This window comes from Chaetodon trifascialis, chromosome 20 (genome assembly GCF_039877785.1).
Source record: "Chaetodon trifascialis isolate fChaTrf1 chromosome 20, fChaTrf1.hap1, whole genome shotgun sequence".
In the NCBI taxonomy this organism is placed as follows: domain Eukaryota; kingdom Metazoa; phylum Chordata; class Actinopteri; order Chaetodontiformes; family Chaetodontidae; genus Chaetodon; species Chaetodon trifascialis.
Genome location: NC_092075.1, coordinates 11,406,748 through 11,433,384, shown reverse-complemented (window position 1 = coordinate 11,433,384; position 26,637 = coordinate 11,406,748). Strand labels below are relative to the sequence as shown.

At 42.3% G+C, this 26,637-nt stretch overlaps 1 protein-coding gene across 3 annotated transcripts; it reads left to right on the top strand.

The window, feature by feature from the left end:
• Positions 1 to 2,062: 2,062 nt before the first annotated feature.
• On the top strand, positions 2,063 to 25,925 carry kcnn2 (potassium calcium-activated channel subfamily N member 2). 3 transcript variants are annotated; one of them, XM_070989597.1, is made up of 9 exons: positions 2,063 to 2,964; positions 3,372 to 3,467; positions 15,097 to 15,515; positions 15,805 to 15,946; positions 16,158 to 16,268; positions 16,357 to 16,484; positions 18,482 to 18,490; positions 21,468 to 21,537; positions 25,108 to 25,513. In XM_070989597.1, the coding sequence occupies exons 1-9, from the start codon at positions 2,185 to 2,187 to the stop codon at positions 25,381 to 25,383; spliced, it is 2,031 nt and encodes a 676-aa protein (XP_070845698.1). In that variant the 5' UTR covers positions 2,063 to 2,184; the 3' UTR covers positions 25,384 to 25,513. The 3 variants fall into 3 exon arrangements, with proteins under 3 accessions (XP_070845698.1, XP_070845696.1, XP_070845697.1); XM_070989595.1 differs by lacking the exons at positions 18,482 to 18,490; positions 21,468 to 21,537 and having other exon boundaries at positions 25,108 to 25,925; XM_070989596.1 differs by lacking the exons at positions 18,482 to 18,490; positions 21,468 to 21,537 and having other exon boundaries at positions 2,121 to 2,964; positions 3,375 to 3,467; positions 25,108 to 25,272.
• The last annotated feature ends 712 nt before the right edge of the window (positions 25,926 to 26,637 follow it).

Sequence of the window (26,637 nt, the reverse complement as noted above, 5' to 3'; positions counted from 1 at the left end):
AATAACCAGTTCCACAGGCAATAACATTGAATATGAATGAATAATATGTGTATGACTAATATGAATGCATTTCTGCTAATTATAGTGCCTAGCTCATAAATCTCTAACTGAATGAATAACCGGCCTTTAGGACTCTCACAAGGCTGATCATAGACCCATCTCAGCAGGACCCTGGTGTGTGTACATATACTGCAAATAAAAAAATCATATAGGTAATATATGGGGAATTAGATTATTCTATTTCTTGTTCTGCTTTTAGTGTAAAGTGTAGATTAGACAAACAGACAGACAGATAGATAGATAGATAGATAGATAGATAGATAGATAGATAGATAGATAGATAGATAGATAGATAGATAGATAGATAGATAGATAGATAGATAGATAGATAGATTCATTTGATATTTTAACTGGGGATGATGTACAATGCATAATAAACATGCTCAGACATAAGCATGGCATCTTTTATTCTATATTTGGAAAAGTGCCACAAACTTTCAGATTCATAAAACAAAATTCATAAATGCTAGAAAACCATGATGGGAGTAAAACTGCTGAGGTAGTGTTTAAAGAGTTTCTGATTAAATTGCTGGCAAAACGAGGACGGATTAGATAAAATCCTGGATAAAACAGCCCACACTGGGTGGAATTTTACCAAGATAACTGGAAAATAACGACACAAGTGCGATGCGTGCTCTCACGTAATAACACCGTATGGAAAGATCATCGTTCAGTTTACATGAACAGCTCTCCCTGTCCTCACAGAATAATAACACGGCTCACATGATGCCCAGATAGGATACCGTGTCCATCCCGTGGCTCGAATTTATGCAGACTGTCTTCATTCACTGGTTTACGCGCGCGCGCGCGCACACACACACACACACACACATGCACACACACACGAAAAAAAAAAAAAAATCTTCCGCCTCCAGAAGGAGGGAGGTGTCACGTGGTATCTAGCCCCAGCCAATCAGGAGTAAGTGCGCATTGCGATCCTGTGCAGAAGGATTGTTTTATTAAAGGGTTGGTAATGATCAATGAGCGAGTGGCGCTGTCCACGGTGCTGGAAGTTACTTCATGACGGCCTGACTTTCAGCACCACGGGCAGCTCCACCTTCAGAAGTCCTGTTACAAAAAATACATATGAGCATTTGCATAACATGTAATACTACATTTATCTGTTTTAAGGTTGTTTTTTCCAACTTTGCAGATATTAAGATTTTCAATGTTGCTTGCTGGTTCCACACACACATATATAGAGAGAGACAAAGAGAGAGAGCGAACTTTATGACTCCAATGCAACTGAAGCAAGGAAAGTCTTGTGAGCAAACAGTGCAGCTCTGACTAAAATCCCACTACAAATAAAAAACATAGCTCCAATATAGCCTAACAGCCCTAAGACTAAATTTGTTGCTGCTGCAACGCCAGGACGTGTGGATGATTGGGTTTCAGCCTTTGGTTTATGCCTCCACAGCTGCTCAATCTCGGGCAGTTGGCTGTATTTCCTCAGGGTGATATAACTCTTCTACTCCATTAATAACGCAGCCACCAGCGGTCACATCAATCTGTGGCTGCAGACACGAGCCGCGGCCATATAGGTGCTGCAGGCCTGCACTGTCACATGGTCAGCGTCCAATGAGCTGAATGGAACCAGCACCTTGTAAATCAGGGGTGTCAGCGAGCTACGTGTGTTTCCTATGAAGTCAATACATGGGGAATCAGCTCAAAAATTTATGAATAGGCCGGGCTGGTGGGTGTTACAATGCAGAATGCTGACGTGTGACATGCAAAACCAGTTTTAAAAAAGGAGATAATACCCTTTTCATATGTTTGAATGTGAACTTTTTACTTTATTTTTGACTGCAGCTTCAGAGAGAGGTGAAGTCTCTCTGTTCTGTAAAGTGCAGGTAGATCTGCAAAAATGAAAAAAGCAAGAATTCTACATAGTTTATGTTGGTCCTGATGAGATAAGGATGGGCTTCACATCCCATGGTTGCAACCTGTTCATGACGTCGAGCCAGTTGTTTTGGTCCCCTCTGCCCAATCGGAGCCTCCGCTCACATTCTACCGGAGCCGAAATGGGTCTATTCATGCAGCGGCTCTGTCCTCCCGTAAGTACCATAACGCCCTTCGTCGGGTGCTCTATGGTACCCGACTGCTGCTTTAAACAGCAGCACTGACATGGAAACCCCATTGCAGCTGCAGAACGATTTCTTTCCAGAGCAGCAGCTCCAGCACTGTAAGTACCAGCACTACTGCGGGCGGGAGGATCGGCTCGGCAAGCAGCACGACCAATGCTGCACCTGCAATAACTGCACCTGTGATGCGAGAAAAAGCCTCATCTTTCGCGGGACGTCGCCGACCACTGTGGGAACTTTAAGGACACCTTCGGAAACGTCTTCGAGGCAAGGTTGCCAGTACAGCGTCTGCGAGTTCACACCCTCTAGTCATGGTAGTTCATCCAGGCATCATCATCCTCACCATCAGCAGCAGCAGCAGCAGCATTGCCGCGATCGGCAGCGGGGCAGCCTGGGCAGCAGCCACAAAGACAGTAACTCCTACAATGAAATAGCCATGAGCAGCTGCAGATACAACGGCGGCGTAATGCGGCCGCTGAGCAACTTGAGCTCGTCCCGCAGAAACATACACGAGTTTGATTCCGAGTCCCAGCCCTTGCAGCCTATCTCAGCCGCAGATGCGTCGGACACTTTAGTATCAAAGCCGGAGAATAATTCTACCACCCTGATGCCTTACGCATCGGGAGACGGAGGGGGAGGCTGCAGCCACAGCGGCGGTAAATCGGGTAAAAAGAAAAACCAGAACATTGGGGAAAAGCTCGGACACAGGAGGGCCTTGTTTGAGAAAAGGAAGCGGCTCAGCGACTATGCTTTAATCTTTGGGATGTTTGGGATCGTTGTTATGGTTATAGAGACTGAACTCTCGTGGGGAGCCTATGGAAAGGTGCGTATTTTCTCAAAGCCCACGCCGTTCAGAGTTGATTTAGTGGCAGCAAGCAATTTCGATTAGATAATAATTAAAAGCAAAGTTATGGCTAAAGCGTTATAGAAAAGCAGCCACTTTAAATAAGAGGCAACAGAAGTCTGGGCTCACTGCAAAGTGTCCCGTGTAGTCACGTTGTCACACGCAGGCCAAAAGGCCCACTGCTGTCCAACCATGAAGGGGAACCCCAATAAAACACAAAGATATCACTGGTCAGGTTTTGTTGCAGTGCACATTAACAGGCAGAATTCTTATTTACCTGTATTCTTCTTCCAGATTTGTGTCACACATTTAGCAGCATGTAGGAATGTGATTTTATGTCATGATGATGTGTCTTGTTTGGCTTTAGTGTTGTTGCTCTTTTCCAGGAGTCCCTGTATTCATTAGCTCTAAAATGCCTGATAAGCCTTTCTACAATCATTCTCCTGGGGCTGATTATCATATACCATGCAAGAGAGATACAGGTAATGTGGCAACGCTCTTTTTTTCTTCTTTAACTGCTGATGTTGAAGGGTCAGTCGTCTGCTCTAACAGTGAATGTCTCATCACGTTAAGTAAATGCTCAGTTTAATGTGTCTGCATGTCGAAAATGCCCCGAGCATTCGCAGGTTAGAAAAGATGTTTTTATTGACCTCGAATCTACCAAAGCAAATAAGTTCTTGTGAAAGCAAGTGAAGTGTTAAATTTCAGTTTCTCTGTGGCGCGGGACAGCGTAATTACTCAAATTGGATTTCCAGCATGAAATTTGGGGAAGGCTGCAACAACTTTATTTATTTTTATTTTCTTCATTCCAAAGTGAAAATCTATACAGCCCTGCGATTGCATGAATGGCTGTAGTGGACTGATCATTATCTTTTGAAGCCACATTAACAGTTACACATTTGGATCAGATTTAGGAACTCCTCACAGGGCTCAGTGGATGGATTCAGACTGTCAGGCTCCTCTGAGATGTTCCAACACTTGGACAGTTTTATGACCTTGCCTCAGAGCATTGTTGCATTGCTTACAGTTCTTCCTGTGCTTCAGCACTTGTGTCTTTTGTCGAACAGCCACAGAATTAATGGGGGACTGTATGTTGCCAGAAAGCTTTCGTGTATTAGATCTTTTCTTTTGTTTTAATTAAATCAACTTAAAAGGAAAACTTCATTTGAACAGAGACACAGCTCAGGCATTTCCCCCCAATCTTCAACAACCCCCTGTTTAATCATGTTAATGGATTTTCTTACTTTTAAACAAGCTGGTTTTTTTAAATGCCTTTAGCTAAATTGTTTGAGCTGATCAAGCTGTTTTTTTTTATATGCTGTTATTCAAGACATAGAGGAAGTTTGGGTAAAACATGCTACATTTGGACAAAACATAAGGTTCTTATATTTTGCTTTAGCTGCAGTATATTCATCAGCCTTGTTGGTATATTTAGTGCTTACAAGTCCCAGGGGAGTATCAGTCATTGAAATAGCCCAACAGTAAAATGTGTCGCCCTCTTTCAGATGTCTCATTGTAAACCTTTCTTTATGAGGGATGATAGAAATGCACAGACATCATTACCATATTTCAATGCATAGCAGAAGTGTTTTCATTTCCCGTGCAGACAGTTCCCAGCAGCTGTTTATAAATTAGAAAGCATACTGTACGTTTGCATGAGAGTATCATATTCTAGATTCATTCTTCCCTTCCTAGGCCTCCGCTCCTTCAGCTCTAATCCTGTGTGAATTATTTAATTCATAAACTCAGCTTTTTCACCTCTTGCTTGTGCAAACTTTGCTTGATGCTGAATAATGTAACGATTTAGTTGTGACTAATAGAGAGCAAAGGTGCATTCTTCATCGCAGCAGGTTTCCATTTAGTGACTTTTATAACAGGTTGTGTGAAATTGACAGTCGTGGCTCAGCTGTACTTTTATGGTCCCTGTTCACAATAAACCAGTTAAATGCTTTAGCTCTCAATTGTGCTACGCAGTCGCTGTTCGTCATGTCTTACTGTCATGATCCAGCAGCACGTCTGTATTCAGAAATATGGGGATGAAGACAGTTTTCAGAAGCTTAAATCCTCCGTTTTTCACATTAAAAATAGCTGTGATGCAATATTCTTTCCTTCTCCACAGATGCGCTGAAAATTTCATTTTAGCTCTAAAACGAGCTTTTCTTTCCATTTGTTTAATTGTCAGTAGCTGCACATTTACCCCACCGGAAGGCTGTTTCAAACCTCTTTGATCCAGACTCCTCTGACAGGCACGTCAATATCCAAAACATTTTTCACCCTGGATAGCTCTCTCGTCACGATAAAGACATTTCCTCTTTTGCTGACCTAGAAAACTTTATCAAGGCAATTGTTTGCCTCACAGTTGATTACCACAATGCACTTTTCACCACACATCCCCTCTCCACAATGATATATATACAATTTATTCAAACGTTGAAGCCTGAACACTTAAACGAATCAGAAAACATCATTGCATCACTGCAGTCTTACTCACTCCCTTCTGCTTCTCTCTAGATGTACAAATTGATTATAAGTTCCCTTTTCTTATTCATCAAGTCCCCTTTGGAACGAAGGATCAGCCAGTTCCTGGAAGCTGACTCTGCCTTACTATTTAAATCCAGTTCACAGTGTTTATGCTTTAACTTCCACTACACCAGCTGCTCCTTTCCTTCCCTGCCTGAGGGCCTTTTGTGCCTGTTGTTGGTAGTCTGTCATTACTTGGTGCGCACAGACTGACATATGTGCTTGCACACACACACACACACACACACACACACACACACACACACACACACACACACACACACACACACAAATTAATTCTAAATCTATCTTGCTAATGACACACACACACACACACACACACACACACACACACACACACAGTGGCTCTGGATGTGTGTGTGTGTGTTTCCTTTACATTTTCTCTGCGCTTCTTTCATTTGCATCTGATCAGCTTTATTGTTTATTATACTCTGGTAAATGTCACGTTTTTCAAACTCCATGATCTTTGTTTTTATCAGACAGCTGCTCTGAACAGAGTTCCCCATCCGTTTGACATCGCAGTCAGACTCCGACTCCAAATCAAAAGATTCAAAGATGGTCTTTTTTATTCCATGCTTTCTTCTTCCTTGTCAAAGCCTGGCTCCTACATTACCCACAATCCAACCCAACCTCTAACGGCTGGTTTAGAGATTCAGGCGAGTTGTGGGAGTGGCGGCTAATGTGGCCTCGAACCTCTAGCCTCAGACGGAGATGAGGAGCGGGCAGCAGAGGTCTGGGAACTTCACATCTCACTCAAGTGATATCACCTGAGGCAATCGCTCAAATCGGCTCCCCCTGGAGCCACAAAAGGCTTTATCCAACATTTTCACATACAGTATGCAGTATTATTCCCCAACACCTGCAGACGGACTCTGACGTGTGAAATTGATGGAGTTCCCTCTGTTTAAAAATCTGAAATCTCTAACCCCAAGCTGATACACTGAAGTGACATTGCTCGAGTCATTTCCTCAGACTTTTCAAAGCTCTTCCAGAGTCACATTATACAACTATCTTCTTAGACCGTGCTGTACTCACAATGACTGGTAAATTGACATGTAAAATCAGATCAGTGGAGTGTCCATTTAAAACACCAACTTCCTGACTCGATATGTAGTGCTATCTCCTTGGTGAAACACTGCATCAAATACACTTTTAACACTCTATCCACTGTTGTATTATTCAGTATAATGTAATGCCCGTGGTTTGTGGCTTGTGTATTAATGCTGTGCGCAGGCCAAAAGTGTTTGTAATATCAGTAGAGTGCTGTTTCTAAAGTGTACTTTTCCATGTGGGAAATTTTGCTCCTGCAGTGAAATAGATTATGCATGCACATCCATGTGTACTCACAGATGCCTGTCAGATGTAGAAGCATAAGTCAGGGTGATGAAATATTTCCCCAGCACTTCTGGCCCCTTAGAACTGATTTACTTGTCAAACTCGGTAAAGACTGTGCCCTCTCGTTCCTTATCGGGTATAACAACATGAAGTGTTTTTTTCTCCTCGAAGTGACTGAAAACTCAAAAGGTCAGGTCAGACAGGATAGATGGTGGACACCAGCTGTCATTTGAATTGTTTAGGGATACATCTGCTGTGCTGCAGTGGCAGTGATGGCTGTCCTACTGAGTCAAGTGCATTAACAGAGAGAGACAGTGTGTCCATGTCCTGCTAAATGTCCTTACATTTGTCCCAGCGCCTACAATTAATAGAAATAATATTAGTCTTTAATCCTCTTGCACATGCCGATGTTGCTCAGCGTCTTTTTTGTGCTTCTCCTTGAAATGTTATCAGCCTGATTCAGTCCCCGTCACGCCTTTTGTCGACAGCTGGATATCTGCCGGAGGAATTTTTAGACTTTTTAGTGGAGTTGAGTTTGCTGTGTTGGCAGGCAGCGACTTACTGTACAGTATGAGTGGAAATGGAGAGGTTAGAGTCTGTAGCTGCCTCATGACTTTGATTTGTCATTGTCAAAGTCTGATATGAGCTACGAGCTGGGAGCATCTTCCTGCTCGCTGCTGCTGAGATGGTTGATGAGTTCACCTTATTCCCAAACAGACAGAAGCTGTGCTGAAAGTTTTCTCTTCTTCTCACATCAAAGGCTCTTCGCCGAGGGGCATTTGTGTTCAGGCCATTGCTGTGTCGTTGTACCTTGTGATGACAGTTCTGCTGAGTTTTCTTAAACTAATGCAAAATGCTTTGGGGGCTGTTCTGCCTTTGATGTGTACTTTCGTGATAAAAGTCGGCGCTGATGTTTCACAGTCACACAGTATTACATTTTACAATCTGCAGAAAAGATAAAATAACAACACATCGCCCAAACCGTGCCAGCGAATCCTGCCAAAGCCAAACTTGGCCGTGCTTGTCAGACCGCCCCTGGGTGGTGTGTACGTGTCAGAGATATGGTGTAACTGCAGGAGATGCTCTGCATTTCTCACAGTGAAATCTGTCCTCTACCTGAGACTCCAGACTGGAGTCAGATAACCACCACTGGCTGGTGACCTCAGTGTTTTCACTGCCTTTCAAGGCCAGAGACACCCAGCCTCCCAAAGAGCTGAGAATCCTACAGATTACTTATTGATGGCATTTACTAAATTGTGCCCTGCATGCAACTTCAAACATGCCAATGGTTTTTAGATCATTAACGTGAGCAACTTGGCTGCAGCAGCAACACTTAAAAGAAAGATTTATAGCAGCTTTTGCTTTGGCTCAAAGGGGCTCTCTGTTGCTTGAATAGAAGAATGTATATGCAAATGTGAGACTTAATTTCAGAAACAAAAACAAGCTGAAACTGCAACAGCTTCAGATTTACTCAGCAAAGTGGTCTCTTAGTGGCTCACTTTGATATCATAAATAAAGTATTGCATTAATGTCTAATTGGGCTGAACCTCTCAACCTAATTCACTAATGAGATTGAGCGATTTCATTCTCAGTGACAAGATATATGTTCCCATCTCCACATTACACAGATTAAATATTGAGCTGGACTCCATTAGTTATATTGAGCGTAGTGAAACCAGTAACCAACCCAGCTAGCATCACCAAGTGAGCCCCTCTGAGACTGCACAGCGTAGACGCAGGACAGGCAGGGAATGATCTTGGGACATATTCTGCTGTGTCGTCTCTCAACCTGACATGAATGAAACTTTCCCATGATGAGCGAGGGGCATGCACTCTGAGTGATTAGACTGTCCATCAGAGAAGAAGCTGAATGTCTGAGAGAAGCCAGTGACGGCTCGATATGTTCACCGCACTGGCTGTTTCTTCTCTGCTGTACAATGCAGAGGCGTGTGTGTGTGCATATAACAAAATAAAGGTGATAGATTAAAGAACATAAAAATTCCTAAACATAAAAAAGGACTTAAAGGGTCAATTCACCCAAATTAGAAAAAACACATACTGTTTCGTTTTGATTTGCTCAGGCTTGGAGTTTTCCATCTCTGTCTTAGTTTAGGCTGTCCAGTGTTTGATGGACACTGTCTCTGGACAGAAATGTTGCTGCTGAATTGTTAGCCATGCAGCCAGATTGGCTTCATGGATAGCAGTATCGGTCAGTTGGTCCAACACTTCAGTCCTGACTATAATGTCTCAACAGCTATTGGATGAATGTCTCACAAGCTTTGCAGAGACATTCATGGTCCCAAGAGGATGAAGCCTACTGATTTTGGCGACCCCCCGACTTCCTCTAGCACCACCATGAGGTCAAAGTTTGTGGTTTTGAGTGAAATGTTTCAACTGCTATTGAATGGATTTACATGTGGTGCACATATCGGCGTCCCCCTCAGGCTTAAGCGTAGTAACTTTGGTGATCCTTTAACTTTTCATCTAGCACCATCATCAGGTCAAATTCTCAGATATCTGCAAAACTAGTGACATTCCCATCAGCCTCAGTTGTACTTTAGTGCTTAAGTATCTAAATCAGCTGACAGATTCTCCTCATTTTACTTTATACTCTATTTAGCACATTTGTAAGTTTCAGCTTGAACACTGATGGTCTTTTTTGTTGATGCAGTTTGTGTGAGTTTGACCTTGTCATGATTTTCAGAGACCACCACCCCCTCCATAGGACTTTCCTTACTATTGTCAATCTTGAGACGTGTGTCTGACTCACCTCCTTATGATTAAGGCTTTCTGGAAAATAACTGTGCATGCAGTTTCTTCATTTCTATTTTATATCTGTGAAAATATAATAAAACAATTGGTAACTTGACCAACACATATTCATTTGGGTAGAGATCATTTGTCCTCATTAAAGCTCTACTTGTTGTCGTGTTGCTTTAAACTCCCATATCATTGTGTTTGACTGTCAGACTGCAGCCTTCTAAGTCACTGTCAGCCTTTGTAGACATGGATTTAACTGTGATTAAGTTACTTCCCATTTAAAATCCCCTTACTTGCTGCGTTTAAATGATTTGTCAGCCTCCTGTAACTAATTTAAAAGCGTCCTGTCTCATCAGCTGCATGTCTTCATGCCTGACTCTCTGCATCTTCCTCTCTATCATATTTTTGACACCACTGAAAACACACAGTTTATTATTTTTCCACTGCAGATGTAGCTTCCTCCACCTCTCCGTCATAACTGTTGGTTCTGCTGCTAGCATGGAATATTTGATGCTCTGAGGTAAAGGGCCCTTGAGTATTGTGTTTCAGGTCATCCATTACCATAATTGCTTCTACCCACCAAGTAGGCTTTCCTTATGCAACCTGCGTTTAAATGTTTAATTACATTGTTTTGAGGTAACAAACTTTGTAACTGCTTTTGACATGGCAGGTTTGTTGTTTGAAATGTAAAATAAAACGCTGGTTGTGCTGTGTGCAAACAATAGATTTAGCTGCTTTCAGAGGCCTAATTCTGTAAGTAAGAAACCGTAGCAGAGAGGAGTCACAGCTTGTGTTTCCGTGTCTACATTACACTCAGTTGGAAAGCCGAACAAGGCGAGCTGTGGTTAGAGTTACACACTTCTCTGACAGATGTCAGTTTGTTAAAGGAGCTCAGTGTCGCTCATTTGATATGAACAACTGCCTCTGAAAATTTAATTCACGTGTTTTCTGTGTTTGGGGGAAACTTTGATTGTAGCTTTTAAATAAATATAAATGAGGCTTTGTGGGACAGTTGTCACATTTGTTCGTGGACATGTGTTAGTTGTACCTTATGCTGTTTTGCTTGTCATGTGCCAGCTTGTTGACAGTTGATATTTCTTCCGCAGTGGCTGTTGGACATATAATTGGCTCAGAAGCTATAATAAGCGTGCGCTGTGGTTCAGTGCAGTTTGTGTGTTGAAGTGAAGCGGGCGCCTGTAGTGTCAGGGCGCCTTCAAAGCTGTCAAGCTGTGGAGCATTCATGTATGTCTGTGAGAAAAGAGGCCATATTATTGATTTTTCCATGTGCTCTCTTTGTCCTTGAACATGTTGAATAGGGACTTCTTTTCGATGGGAGAAATATGACTGTTTCAGCAATTCAATTTTTATGTAACATATCACTGCTAAATTTACAATCTAGGTCACTGATCCCATTAGCCCTCCAGGAGTGGGACAGTTTTTTACTTCTATAATGAGAAATTACAAATGAAACTAAATGGAGACGAGCTGGCAAAATGCCGAGTCGTGATGTGTGCCACCAGTACGTGTTGAATATTCTGAATGTTTTATTACTCATAGAATTAAAACTGCTGTTTTGACTGATAAATCGATATATCCAGTATATATCAGATCTAAACAGTTATGGGACTGTACAGAAATTATGGGGATGGGGAGGAAAACTAACACTGTTCCCTTCTCAAGGTTACTGATATTTAGTTTGACACAGAGAAAACTGCAACACCCAACCCCCTGATTCCTCAGCTCAGCTCTGATTTCCAGCTTAGTGTGTTAATGGGACAATTTTTTTTATATACAGAGCCTGAATGGCACATTAGCAGTGGAAATAGCAATTGCAAAAATTATGATAAACATAAAAACTGGTGCATTTTGTGAAGTAAGAATTCCAGCTGCTCTCTATGAGCTGTTATTACAACTGTTAATGTTTAAACCAACAGCCAGCAGCTCTGTGGCTGCTGCGACGCCTCAGCACCATCAGGGTTTCATGCTTTAGTAAAACTGGTTGGGTTGCACTGTAATGTGTTTTATCATATGTTAACTCTGTTAACTTTACTGTAGTTCTTTTACAGTGCAGAAAAAATTGTAGGCATTTGTTTGCTTGTGTAAAAAAGGCATGCTCTTTGGACAGAATATTTTCAATTCCTAATAACTGTAAAGGTGTACTTTTTCTGACAAATTGACCCCTGCAGAAACTATAAAATAAAACCCTGATATGGTGACACAATCTGGAGCCTATCCCAGCTGTCACTGGGCGGAAGGCGGGGTTCACCCTGAACTGGTCACCAGTCGATTGCAGGGCAACATGCAAAGACATACAACCATTCACACTCACACCTAAGGACAACTTAGAATCACCAGTTAACCTAATGAGCATGTTTTTGGTCTGTGGGAGGAAGCCAGAGTGCCCGGAGAGAACCCACGAATGCACGGGAAGAACATGCAAACTTCACACAGAAGGGCCCCTGCCCAACCCAGGGATCGAACCGGCGACCTTCTTGCTGTGAGGCACGCGCACTACCTGCTGCGCCACCGTGCCACCCCTAAACTTTAACATATATATTAAATTCTGCTTCATGGATATTACCAGTGGGTACTTGTGGAGTGGGAAAAAAAATCACTAAAAATTGAAATGACACACTTGCACAATCCTGTTCCCAGAGATGCTGAACTGTAAGCAGAAACATTGCACTTGCATGTGCATATTTTCTATTAAATCCTGAGAAGTCACTGGACATCGTATAATTGATTACCAAGCATATTAAGGAGGTTTCTGACAAAATGTAATCATGTGCAGTTTTCCTTTTCTCTCCTTTGGAAGGGCTTCTGCTCTCGTGGCAAAAACAGCCTGCGGGAAACATCACTTGTATTGTTGCTGACAGCAATATTTTGTGAAATACGTACCGCCAGTTGCGACGGCCTGTTCACAGGAAGAGGACCTTGAGGTGATTGAGTGGATAGAGCAGGAGTAGCTGTGGAGGAATATCAGTGTGGCGTGTCAAAGAGAGGAATTATTTGACAAATGTAGAGGAAGTTAATACAGTTTGATAGCATTTAATCCTCAACCTGCACCAGCAAATATAAGCCCTGGTGAGAGGAGCAAGACTGAGATAGTGTATCTATGACTATAAGGATGATCAGGGATCACTGTGAATGAGCTGGTGGTGGCAGTCACAGGCTCAGTCATTAGTTCAGGGTGAATACATGGAGCAGTGAATCTTCTGGTCGAAGACAAGCGCCCCGTAGATTGGATTGAAAGTGATGAAGAGAAGGGAGGGGATGAACAAGAGGAAGGTGCAGGAGTATGTGAGGAAGCAGCTGTAAAAGATAGAGGACAGGGTGGAGAAGAGTGATGAGGGTGTTGAAATCCACCCACACTGAAGTCCCCAGCGGAACGGCCTACCTTCTGGTCGGGGTGGCCAGGCGACCAGAACCTAATGCTAATGTGGAGGCGGCAGATGTTCTCATCAGTGCAACGCTTTGAAGTTTAAAAATGCTCGCTGCATGCAGTTAATGTAACACTTATTTTTTTATTTTTGTGTTTTTGTGAGAGAGAAACAGAGTAGGGGGGGAATTTTTTGGCATAATTCAGAGACATAAATTTGCTTTGGCCTATTTTACTATGAATTGTGTATTTACATACCATCACATGTAATTCTGGCCATTTATTGGATTGCCATTAATAGAATTCTAGACCACAGAGCCCATCGCCCACAGTGATATCTTCAAATGTCTTGTTTTGTTCAACCAAAAGTCAAATATCCAAAGATATTCAGTTTACAATGATGTACATGGCAAACAAAAGTAGCAAATCCTCTCATTTGAGATGTTGGAACCAGAGACATATTTTTTTTTTATTATTTTGGCTTGAAAAATAACATAAATGATTAATTAGTTATCAAAATAGTGGCAATATTTTTCTGGCAATCGTCTAATTCACTGATTAATCATTACTTTGCACCTTCCAGGCAGGCGTTGTTTTCCATTCACTTCAATGTCATATGAAAATCAAACTTGACAATGCTTGAAGCTTCAGATAGTCATGACTTTCATACAATACAGAAATTAATAGAAACAAATGGCTACAAGGCAGAATAAAATATGAAATCATATGAGACATCTTGTTGATCTCTGGAAAACATATTCAGAAAATCAAAGGCATGATATTTCAGGGTTGCAGCCTTTATAAGATATCCTTGGACATATCTGAGGGCAAAGTTTGGCCTTGAATGAGTGAAGTGTCCTAACTATGTAAACGGTTGTTTATTTTCTTTCGATTTTATTCTCTTGAAAATTGTCATATTTTTCATATACTGTATAACAGCGGTCCCCAACCACCGGGTACCGGTCCGTGGGCCATATGGTACCGAGCCGCACAGACAGACTGAACAAAAAGTATTTTATTGATCATCAGAGTCTGAAAGAAGTTTTATTTTGAAAATCAGATGCATCCGCCTGTGCCTCTGTGCGCATGTCAAACCGTCCGTCTCGGTCTCGTGATATGGTAGTAAAAAGTAAGCCCAGAGCTAGCAAAAATTAGTTTAAAAAGAAAAAACGTCGCCGGAGAGCTTCTTCGGAAAGGGAAAAAAGGCCAAATGATGGCACAGAAGAAGAAGAACAACCTACAACTTCCAAGAAAAACAAAGTTGCATTTAAGAGACAATATCAGCAGTCCTACTTAAAATACAGATTTATCGCTTCAAGTGATTCTCACGCACCAAGCCCGCTCTGCCTTATATGTGGCGACAGGCTCGCAAATGAGGCAATGAAGCCTTCATGTTGAAGAGAAACAAGAGCAGGGCTCCTGCTAAGTACACCAACTACAGAATCACTACAGCATCTACGACCGGGATCCGACCTGGGATCTGACCCGGGACACACACTCTACTACTACTACTACTACTACTACTACTAATACTAATAATAATAATAATAACGATATCAATAACCCCGGGAAGGATCGGTGCCCCGGGATCCGACCCGAGACACACACACTGATGATATTAATAATGATAGTAACAGCTGGGTCGAGTCAGCTTTGCTTAAAGGTATGAATCAGTTTTTCAGCATCCGACCCGGGATTGACTCGGGCCCGAACCCGGGTCAGTCCCGGCAATGTTCTGGGAAATATCCGGGTCGGTCCCGGCTAAGTTCCGGATTGGTCCCAGCAAAGTTCCGGGAAATTTCCGGGTCGGTCCCGGGTAAGTTCCGGGTCGGTACCGGCAATGTCCCGGGAAATTTCCGGGTCGGTCCCGGGTAAGTTCCGGGTCGGTACCGAAATTTCCGGGTCGGTCCCGGCAATGTTATGGAAAATGTGACTCAGAAATGTGATTTAATGACTGGGGGGGGGGTGGGGGGGGGCTATTTGTGACTTATTGTTTAATGGGGTTTAATGATTTCCCGTAGCTTGCTGTGTCACCATGATGAAATGTTAGATGTTTTTTTACCCTCCGTCGGCCTCACCATGCCCTTCCCTTGCAGTTATTTATGGTGGACAATGCAGCTGATGACTGGAGGATAGCCATGACATATGAGCGCATCTTCTTCATCTGCCTGGAGATCCTGGTGTGCGCCATTCACCCCATCCCAGGAAACTACACCTTCACCTGGTCAGCACGCCTGGCCTTCACCTACGTGGCATCCAAGACGGATGCAGATGTGGACATCATTCTGTCCATCCCCATGTTCCTGCGGCTGTACCTCATCGCTCGTGTCATGCTGCTGCACAGCAAGCTCTTCACGGACGCCTCGTCACGCAGCATCGGTGCACTCAACAAGATTAACTTTAACACACGCTTCGTGATGAAGACCCTCATGACCATCTGTCCTGGCACCGTGCTGCTGGTCTTCACCATCTCGCTGTGGATCATTGCTGCATGGACTGTGAGAGCCTGTGAGAGGTGCCTGGATCAGTTTCTCACGCTATGCTGCACTGCTCAGCATGAAACATAGATAAGGCGTAAAAATAGATAATGTACACACTTCTTAGCTCACTCTGCGTCTGAGCATCAAGATAGAAAGATTTTACAAGAAAAGATTATAGCCCTGCAGTATTCTGACAGCGTGTTTAATCTCACATTCATTACTCTATTGAATTTTTTTTAAGACGAGATTTAGTCATAAGGTGAAGCTGGAGTGTTTCAGATGCATTGAGGTTGGTCAACCTATTGCATTTATTATTCATTACAGGTACCATGACAGCTCGGACATAACCAGCAACTTTCTAGGAGCCATGTGGTTGATCTCAATCACGTTTCTTACCATTGGATATGGGGATATGGTCCCAAACACATACTGTGGGAAAGGAGTCTGTCTCCTGACTGGCATTATGGTGAGAAAAGCAACGCAATGCACCCTGAGTGCTTCAGGGTTAGTTTTGTTTTGCCTGTCAGTATCTCTTAAAGTGCTGACAGACTGACAGAAAGTAACTAATATGCCACTAATATTTAAGAACTGGGAAAAAAAAAACTGTTGACAAGCAAATGAAATAAGTGAAAATCCATGTTGTGTATTTATGCCTGTCCGTTCTTGTTATTTCACAGGGTGCTGGCTGCACTGCCTTGGTGGTGGCTGTGGTGGCAAAGAAACTGGAATTAACCAAAGCTGAAAAACATGTCCACAATTTTATGATGGACACCCAGCTAACAAAAAGAGTAAGCAAAAGCTCTGCACTCGATTAGTTTGACATCATGGATACTTCACCTTTCTGGGTTCTTGACCAAATCTTTTTGCACATTTTAGGTGAAAAACACAGCTGCGAATGTTCTCAGGGAGACGTGGCTCATCTATAAGAACACCAAACTGGTGAGGAAGATGGACCACGCCAGAGTCAGGAAGCACCAGAGGAAATTTCTCCAAGCCATTCACCAGTAGGTACCACGCTCTGAACCCCGACCCTCACCACTCATGTTGGTCTAACGCCTTTTTATCCAGCAGCGCGTTCACTTGATTCACCGCTGCGACACCAACCTGAAATCTGAATTGTTTGACACCTGTAGCAAATATGTGTGCTGCTCTTATTGACAATTCTTGTCATGTCCATGTTTCAATTGAGTTGACTAACTTTAAATTTGCAGATGTGACAATGACTTGGCCTGTTGATTCTTCATCATCAAGAGTGGTAAAATATGCAAGGGGACAAAATTTACCTCAGTAGTTTGCTTATGCATCAGAGGTTCTTGTTACTTTATCTGTGTAAAATGGCATTTTCTCTGCATGAGAATGGGAAAACACCCATAATGTTGTGGCAGCAGTCATTCTTCCAGAGGCCTCAGTTTTACAGAGGTATTCCTGATAAAAAGGAAAAAATCTAATTTTACCTTGAAATATTCTGGAGTTACAGAATTCACAGCAGTATGATATTGATCTCTCCCCCTCTCTCTCACCTTTTGCTGTCAGATTGACTCTTGTGTGTCTCTCTTGGTTATGTCGGCTTGCATGCTGACCTCAGAGGCTGGCTTTCTACTTTTCTAGCGGTTGGTCAGACACTTACCTGTCAGCTAGTCTTTTAGTGGGTCCCCGAGGACTCCTGATGCGCTATCTAACTCCAAAACAGTATTGATTTTAGCCTCATCTCCCTCGTTTTTCTTCAACCTACTGTGCTTACAAGCACATCCAGCCAGTGACTGCTGGCAATCAGCTCAGTGCTTTATTCAAATTAGTGAGTAGATGTACAGTGATTTTCTTATATTTACATTTATACTCAAGTAAGGTGTCTCCTTTTTGTATGTTTGTTTGCTTTCTGTGGTTTTATGTATGTATATGGGTCTTTGTGGTCTCCTGTGTGCAACTTTGATTTGCTCATGAATCTTTTGGACATACATTTATGTTTTAAAGACATTAGGATGTTTGATTACAAGGTCGAGAAATACGCAAACTGTCTGCTGCTGCTGCAACCCGCATCCAGATTTGTGCCGTTTAACAGCATTTTGTCACGGTTGCTTTGAGTCTTTATGTCCTTGCTGTTGTATTCAGGCGATTCGCAGCGGTGATGACAACGTCTCATGTCCACCTCCTGTTCTTTAGGACAGCCTAATAATGGAAATCCCTTGGAGCTAAAGCTAAATCTATACACAACCAGATTCAGTGGGAAAAAGTCACATCCGGCTCTGTGTGCAAGGACGAATACTCAGCATGGTGTCAACATCCTCCCGTCACACCTTTATCTTACAAAGATTCTGCTTTGTTCAGGAAGTGGTGTGTTCACAGGCCTTATCTTGGGGAGTTTTAAGTATTGCCTGTAGCCTAGGTGCAGTGTGTGATGCGTAAACTTTGGATTGAGATAAATGTAGGACAGGAAGCGGCTTGACAGCGAGCAGATTGCTCAAGTGGAGGGTGGGGAAAAGGCCTACAGCCATCCTTGACCTGTCATGAGGCGATGGTAAACATCAAATCAGATATCACCGTACCAGTTTCCTCTGGTCAAAGCTGCAAGAAAAACTTTCTCAGAGGTCCTTATCAGTCACTGTAAAGGATGTGAACTGTAGACAGTTTTTAAATGGAGCCATAGATGCTTTGAGGCATTGTCTGCGTTGGTGAATGTTTACTGAAATTAACAGGAAGGTTGTTTTGATTTACTGTATTCTTGATAACCAGGACAAAAAAAGGGATTAGACTCAGAGAGCAAGCCGAGCTGCAGCTCTCAGAAACACAAAGAGATAACACACTGGTTGCAGGAGGAAGTAAATGAAGAATAAAGAGTTGATGCTGTTCAGAGGTGAGGTGACAGTGTAGAGATGAGGGTTCCAGCAGCCAGACTTGAGCAAACAGATTTTGCCATCTGAATATGTTTATCTGATGTTGTAATAATTCATTTGTCTACTTCATGTTTCCTTTTTTTCCTGTTTGTGTCGACACAATGCAATAGAGCTCGAAAGTAAGTCTTCGCCTCACATGTAGATACAGACCTGTTGTTTGCATGCTAACGAGAGCTTGTCCTTGAACCCAATAATGTACTAAAAAATTACACTCCCTCATTTGATAAGTGAAATTCATGCCACAAAAAATGTTTAGTTTGCAACTGTTTTTCAAGACATAATGTTGCCAGATTATTACATTTAAGTTGCTGCAAACGTTTTTATTAGATGTATGTTCAGCTGAGTAGCATGTCAATTTGATAAGATACAGATCAGTCTCCCATTTTCCACTCAATCTTCAGCATTTTGTGATGCAAACAGCTTTAAATAACCAGCACAAACACATTTTCAGTGTTGTTATTGACACATGCTGCACATTGTAAACACCCACAGATGCATATAAAGTGAATTTCAATTATCGGTGATGGAGGGTGTTTTTCTTTCCATTTCTGCATGGATGTGATGAGAATTTGATCTTTAATCAGAAAGCCACTGATTAAACTCCAATCAACTGTGCTTTCACGTACCGAAGGATGACGACTAGAGCTCTACAGGAGACAGACCTGCAGTAGCACGAGTATATGATTTATGATATCCCTCAAGTCATTTTATACAACTTAGCAGTCATGTTCATACAGATCAGGGCTCAGGGTCATCTTTCGGCGTGTGGAACCATTGTTACGCCTGTTACTACATTTGCAGCCACATTTTCCTCCATTTCTCTGTTGGATGACACAGTAGCACAGACGCTGATCTGGTGTTATCATGGCTGGTAAGCAGCATAATAACACGGACATACAGCTGTCATGCTTCTCTGCACTAAGAAGAATTAGCAGAGTTTGCATTAGACGCAGATTAAACACTCCTGAGGTCATTCGGATGGTGCATTCTACCACACCACAGGCATGATGTGGCACACGTGCATCCGAACGTCTTACAGTTTCAGGCCATAACATCTGTTAAGTCGAGTGTCTCAGCGCAGTCAGATCCCCTTTGGGAATGCTGTCCCTGTCCATCCACAAGGTTGAAGTGGGAATCATAGCATGAAGCGGGACAGTGAGTGCTTGTTAGCTCAGAGATCAGTGGATTGGAGAAACAGCAAAGTGACCTGAGAGGAAGGTCAGGGTAAAGCCTTCGAGCAATCCCATTTGAGCCTGAGAGGCTGCGACTGTGACCGACAGCACGAAGCTGTCAGCCGGGACGGAAAGAAAAAAATAAATAAATAAGTAAAGGACAGGCTGCAGAATGTTTGCCCTGTCCATTATCATTTCTCTCCACATTGAGGTAAACGGAGGTCATGACAAAGAAAGCAAGTCAGGAGGGGTGAAAAAAAATATGGCGCAGCAGGAACTGCGATTGCCTTAACTGATTTAGTGGGGTATTGAAAAGCTTTGCATTGCCGTTTTCCCCTGATGAATATCAAGCAGATTTAGAGTGTCCATTCAAAAGGAGAACTGCCCATGAGGAGTGATTGATTGAGGGAACGAGACACGTATTTAAAAGACAGGACGAGCAGGCTTCCTCATCCTGACCTCGAGCTGCCCTGTGCTTCGACCCCATCTGAGAGCTACTGGTCATCCAACTGTGAAATGTGTAATATTAGCAGGTCTTACATCAACTGCAAAGCCATGCAACACTGAATATCTCTTGTCATTTTAGATGCCTTCTTTTCGTTTCATTAATTGACTTGAATGATAAGATTTTGCAATAGTATTCATGTACTTGTCTTTAGAGTCTCCTGTGTGAAGCATTTCAGTCCTCAGTAGTCAGGACATCTTCCCTTGCCTGTAGTGTCCTGTAGTGGTGCCTGTGGCACCCTCTGTTGGTCCGACCGATCATCTTTGCTCCACATCTGCCTGTCTGCAGGAAAACAGAAATAATCCTGCATTGCATGAGAATGGGCGTATCGCAGCTAATTATCAGACTCCCCAACGGCCCCTTCAATCCCCACCCGATCTGCATTAATGTTTGCCTTCAATACACACACAACCTAATGATCACCTCATACTGCATTCATGTCGTTATAGGGTTTGTTTTTTTAATTATTTCAGCAAGATCTGAAACGGCAAACTTGCCCTCATGATGTTAGTCTGTGTATTGTGCCCAGTTTAATTTAGCATGCGTGGGTGATTCAGGGGAAAAAAAAAACTCTTTAATATCTCGAAACCACGTGTGCTCGACACGCTGCAATACTGCACAGTTGCTGTTTTTGAGCCCCCTGAGAGGATGAGTAAAAACAGGCTTCAGAAGCTTAATTGAACACGAGATGTGAATTATTTAAGCATGTTGTATGGAGTAGGTGAGTCCATTTCTGCAGACTTTACAAGTTAGATTTGCAGTTGATGTAAAAGTGGCCTTTTGTGACTTTTTTTTAACAAGCAAGGTATCATTTTCTATTCATGATGTCAGATTAACAGGATTCCTTTGAGCGGTAAATTGTGCAGGAACATTAGACTTTTTTCTTCTTATGTCACAGATTTTTTTTTTCTGTTTAAGCTGGAAAGTCTTAAAAGGAAAAGATGCAGTATGTACAGATATTTGCAATCAAAAAGGTTAAATGTGAGTCTGCATGTTAAATTAAAATTATGTTTGACAGCTGTGGCTTTTGGGTGACTAAATAATTCATTAACTTAAATTGAGAAAGTTGGTTTAACCGGAAGGAAAGCTTTAAAGGTAGAGTGGGCTTTTTTTTTTCCTTTTTGGTGTCAAGTAGCTATAAGACTTGATAAACAATGTTTACAGGTGCTCTGATACTATGAGTCCTCCTCATTCCTTTAATATGGTTGTATGTATTGGTTGAGTAGGACCCCCCTCCCCTCATGGTCTCCTTTCCACTTGCATGCAGCTCAACCAAACAGACTGACCCCTGCATTTTCTACACACGTTCTGTGCATGTCCTAGGAGTGTTCTCCGTGTGTATGCCTTGTGTGTGCACAAATTTAATGACAAAATTCTAATAGCGTTAATTTATTGGGTTCTGAATGGTCTTGTGTTCAGATTGAGAAGTGTTAAAATGGAGCAACGCAAGCTGAATGACCAAGCAAACTCACTAGTGGACCTTGCTAAGGTAAGCTAGACTACTGCTGCATTGTACATGAGGATAAACAACTATCCTGACGAGCTTCTTTCCTTTGTGTGATTGAATTCAGTGCATGCTAGTTCACTCGCTGAATTAGTTGTGTTTTTCTAATATAATCAAAGTCTACAGGTGTCAAATAAACAGACAGGCTGTTCACAAGGTGATTAAAAATGAATCTGTGTGATGATTCTGGTTGTCTGCACTCACCTGAGATTCTCATCTTTTGGGTTTGAAATAATAACATTTTATTTTGCAGTGTAAACTACTATCCCCGGGACATGTTCACCTGAAAATTACTGAATGAGAGAAACAAGAAACCCCCTTCTGTGTTTGTGCCGTTTTTCTCTATATGTATTCTCTGATGTTTGTCTCCAGATGCACTAAACAGAAGTTGACAAACCTTAGGGAAAGACCAGGCAGCTTGCCAGCCTGACACAGCAGAAACAGTAACCTGGGAAGGGAGACACACTGTGATCTGATGATTCAGCCAGAAGTAAAGGCAGAGAAAGAGAGGAAAGGCAGAGCGCTTTGACATTCAAAAGTAGACCACAGTCAAACTGGATTCAAGCCAGCGTGTCATGAACGGTATTAGTTAATATTGCCCAATCACCTCGTGCTGTAAAACAGCAGCGAGAAGAGTTGGGATGTGACATTGGATAAGGTGGCTTATTGCCAGTGGCACTCAGCTGGATCCTGTTATAGGAGTGTGTTACCATCAGAGGGCAGTGTAGCCTCAGTCCCTTCATGCTCCCTGTGGAAAGATGGAGCTAAATAGAGCTGAACGTATCATTGGCAACTGCATCACCACTGCAGTGCGATGTGAAATTCCTCAGATCCCAGTGTATCCCCTTAACTCATTATCTCTTCTCCAGTCTAATACAGAATGTGGTTTGTCATTTAATGTGACTTTAGCAATGCAGTGGATGGTGGTTGGATGTTGTTTCTTTCCTCAGCATTTTCGTCACTTTGCCTTTCAGGCTGAATTACTGTACATGTCGTCAAACTGCAAATTGCTTTTTGAAATGTCTGACTCTCCTCTCTTTCTTAATTCTCTCATTCTCTTGTGCAGAAATGGGTTGATAGTGTCCGTTTGTGAATCTGTTATGACCATATATATTCTTGTTGCATCAGTTTCATCCTCTATTTATGATATTTGCTCCCTCGTGGTTTACTAGGCCTCCTTTCTTGGTCTTTAGCATTCTATGCCATCATTATTTCATGTGGTCTTGTTAGATTTCATGATTTACCAGTGAGGCCCGGACTTGGGTTGATTCAGTCCTCGTGTATGCCTGCATGGAGGAAGAATAGCATGTGCATTAGATAATACATCCATACATGAAAGAATTTGGTTATCATTACATGAACTGTTTAAATGTGGAATCACAGATGTGATCTGCTGAGAAATTTGCACATGGCAAGAAATCAAAGATTAGATTAGTGTTTATGTAAGTAATACAACGCCCTTGTCTGTGACTAGCTGTCAGGATGAGAGGTGTCAGTGCTACTTTAGTCCTCACTGATTCACATAAACAACCTATCCCATTATTCCTGCCTCAAATCAGAAGAGGACAAGGTAAGTGATGGATGGCATTGCCTCCAGGCTGCCAGGGATTATTAGTCCTCTGCTGAATAATACCTCAGAAACCGCCCTCCAGCAGCATCACTCCCACAGCTCATCCGAAATGTGACATGCATTTCTTAGTGGGTTGTTGACTATTTTTGAAGAGTTGAACCTCGGGAGTTAAAATGCAGCAGCTACAGTGTATTTTTAAAGGTCTGTGAACAGATGCTTGATGCATCAAAGGGGCAGAAGGCATCATCTGCAGGCTCCTTTCCTGTCCCCTCAAGGTCATAGGCGAAATGTACTCTGGTCTACATGGAAATGTGAACTCTTGTAAACCGGTCATATAAAATCTATCCTTGTCAGACAGTCTTTGACAGAAAAGTGCTGCTTCTCAAGGTTGTAACTATTAAGCATAAAAATAGCTTGACCCCTGTGAGCGTGGTCATCTTTGCAGAAAGAGGTCAGGAGATATTCTGTCTTCAGTTAAGGATATTTATTAACACACTGATGAAATAGAGAACATGACATGGATCTCACTCTTTTGGGAAATCGCAGTTTGCATGCAGTTTGCTGCAACCACCCGCCAGAATGAGAGTGCCTGACTTACGATTATCCAGAGTTTTAAAAAGAAATGTGCAGCTATCTGATTGGTCAAAACAGGTGGTGATCATCGTGGTTTAGACTTTGGTGCTCCCTCCTTGGACCACAGGCTGGTCCCAGCCTCTTGGCACACGACCCATCCAATCCATAGGAGACAGCGCCCTGAAAGAGAAGATAGCTAGACCCCCCCCATATGTAAATTATGTGTTACCTGACACGAGATGCGTTAAGTTTCATTTTGTGTGTTTTCTGAAGTTACTAAAGGTCATATTGCCTGTATGGCTATGTGTGTGCAGCTTATAGTTACTGGAGGGCATGTTGGTAGTGTGACCATGTGTATGTAGCTTATAAAGAGATGAGAGTAAAGGTCAGGGGGTGTCAGGGGGTAACTCTGACACCCCCTGACCTTTTTTTAATGTGGAATGTACTTTCCTGCTTCCAACCTCTGCTCCCCCTAGACAGGAGGACAATGGGACAGTCACTGGGAAATTTCACAACAGTACCTTTAAAAAACCAAACATTTACTTGAACTTGTAAAATCTGTCTTATCAAATCAGCTTTTTTTTCCCTTATTGATAACTGATACTTTCTTTTCTTTACTAAGCAGATATCCCATTTGGCATTTCGTGTCAGATCCATTTTTTTCATCAATGGCTTAAAACAATACCTGCATACCCATACAGGAGGTACATTGAAAGGGATTTGTTTGCTGCAGCTCTTCGCCTGTACTTTTAGCACAGACTTCTCTCGTGTTGCTGTCCCTCCATCGTAGCTCATCAAACAAATACGGTCCACTGAAGCACAAAAACTGAACTAAAAAACTGGGACTTTGGAAGACGTTTGTCTCACGCAGACTGCTGAAGCTGCATATTGGCTTCAGCTGAACTTTAAAATACATTTTTACACAGCGTGAAGTCTGTGTATTTTGTCCCCCATCACTTACATTGAAATCGCTTTAGAAAGGAATCTCTTTCCCATCAGTACAATTAATGCTTAATGCTCAATGTGCATATGGGCATTTGAGTATTGTTTTCAGACAGACTTGAAAAAGTTTGAACATATCCTTTAATTGCTTTTGTGTCAGACAATTAACAGTTGGTAATGGCCGCTCTAGTCAAAGGGGTTTTTTCCATTAATTAAAATGAGTCTGCAGTCTGAGCAGAATGTGTTGAGAAAGTTAATCTCCTCTTTTTCCTCGCTTCTCATTTACAGAATGAACTCACTCGCACTTTCAACTACATATTTTTTACTGTATTTATTAAGTATTGAAGAAGAATGTGGTTTTATCTCTAACCAGATCTGTTCATAATGGACACAAACAGAACTATCCATCAAAGAATAACACCAGTTTGGGCAATGATCATGCTAAGCGTGTTTCCTCTCCCCTGTTCCAGACTCAGAACATCATGTATGACATGATCTCGGACTTGAATGAGAGAGGAGAGGACATGGAGAAGAGGATTGCTCTGCTGGAGACAAAGCTGGAGACTCTACTGAGTAACTTGCAGGCTCTGCCGGGACTCATCAGCCAGGTCATCAGCCAGCAGCACAGGGACTTCCTGGAGGTGCAGCTCCAGCCTTATGACAAACATAGCCCTGAGCGCTCACAGTCAGTGTCCCGACGGAGGTCGTCCTCCACAGCACCGCCCACCTCCTCCGAGAGCAGCTAGAGTCCAAGGGGAATGCCTCCACTGAAGACTTTTGCCATCATATGGCCAAGTTGCATTTATCGTAAAGCCTTATGGTTTCAATAAGTATTATCCAAATTCTGATGACAGAATCCAAGATACTGCGGACAGTGCATTTTAATGGATAACTTCATGCTGTTATTTGTTTTTTATTACCTCAAAAGATGTTGTTATCCTTGCTCTGGTGACATGACCACAAATAATGGCGCTTCCTTAAAAGGCCTATCGATAGGGGTACGATAAGAGCTCTACTCCATCTCTATGCAGAGATAGCCAGTTTTAGGTGGCAAGGTTACCATGTGTGAAACAATTGCACTAAAATAGTGCTTCTCACAGACTTTGTGCTTCTGCTGGCTTGATTCAGTTGCCGTGATCCTCAAAGCAAACTGAGAAACCACTGCGAAATTAGTCAGGGAGCATGACAGTGATATTGAGGAAAAGTGCTGTGTTTGATGGACTGGAGTGAACTGACACCAGAAGGCAGATGAAAATTGCTCCTATACACTGTCACTCAGAGATAACTTAAAAAGCTTGAAATGAGGAAAAAAAAAAAAAAGCATATATCTTTTAGGTTAGAAACAGCATCAACTATAGCGGTTTTCTTTTGCAGAGTGCCCCTGTAGAATGACTATTTTTGGGGAGACGTTGCAAATAATTTAATCCTCTAGTCAAAATGAATGCATCAAAATCTGTACTTGCACTTACTTTTTAATCAATGCACTTCAATGCTGACTGACGTATGATATAAAGATGCGTTGCTCATTAAAAGACATTTGAGATGTTTGGGCATGGGTTTATTATTGTCAATTCTCAAGTTGTGGCTCGTGTTGATGAATCAAGTCAAAGCCCTTTTTCTGTTTTTCAAAAAGATGCATTAATTTAGACCTTCAGAGGTCTAAAGAAATGTGTTGAGTGATCACAAACTGAGTAATTACCCCTTGTCTTGCTGTGTCTCACCTCTTGTCCTTTCTTCCTGTGCTATTTATGCTTGCTGTCAACCCAGCTGGGCAACAACACGTGCTGAACAACAACTCGCTGAAACCATATCTACCTTTTAAAAAGAAAATGCCTATTTTTATATATTTTGATGAGGACAAGCACACCTCCTACAACTAAACAAACAACAAAACGGATGTATGAAGTGACAGATTCAGCATATCTAGCACATGATTTAATATCTCTTGGACTGGAGTTAAGGTACATACATAACGTTGTCTAGGTTCTCTCCTGATCTTA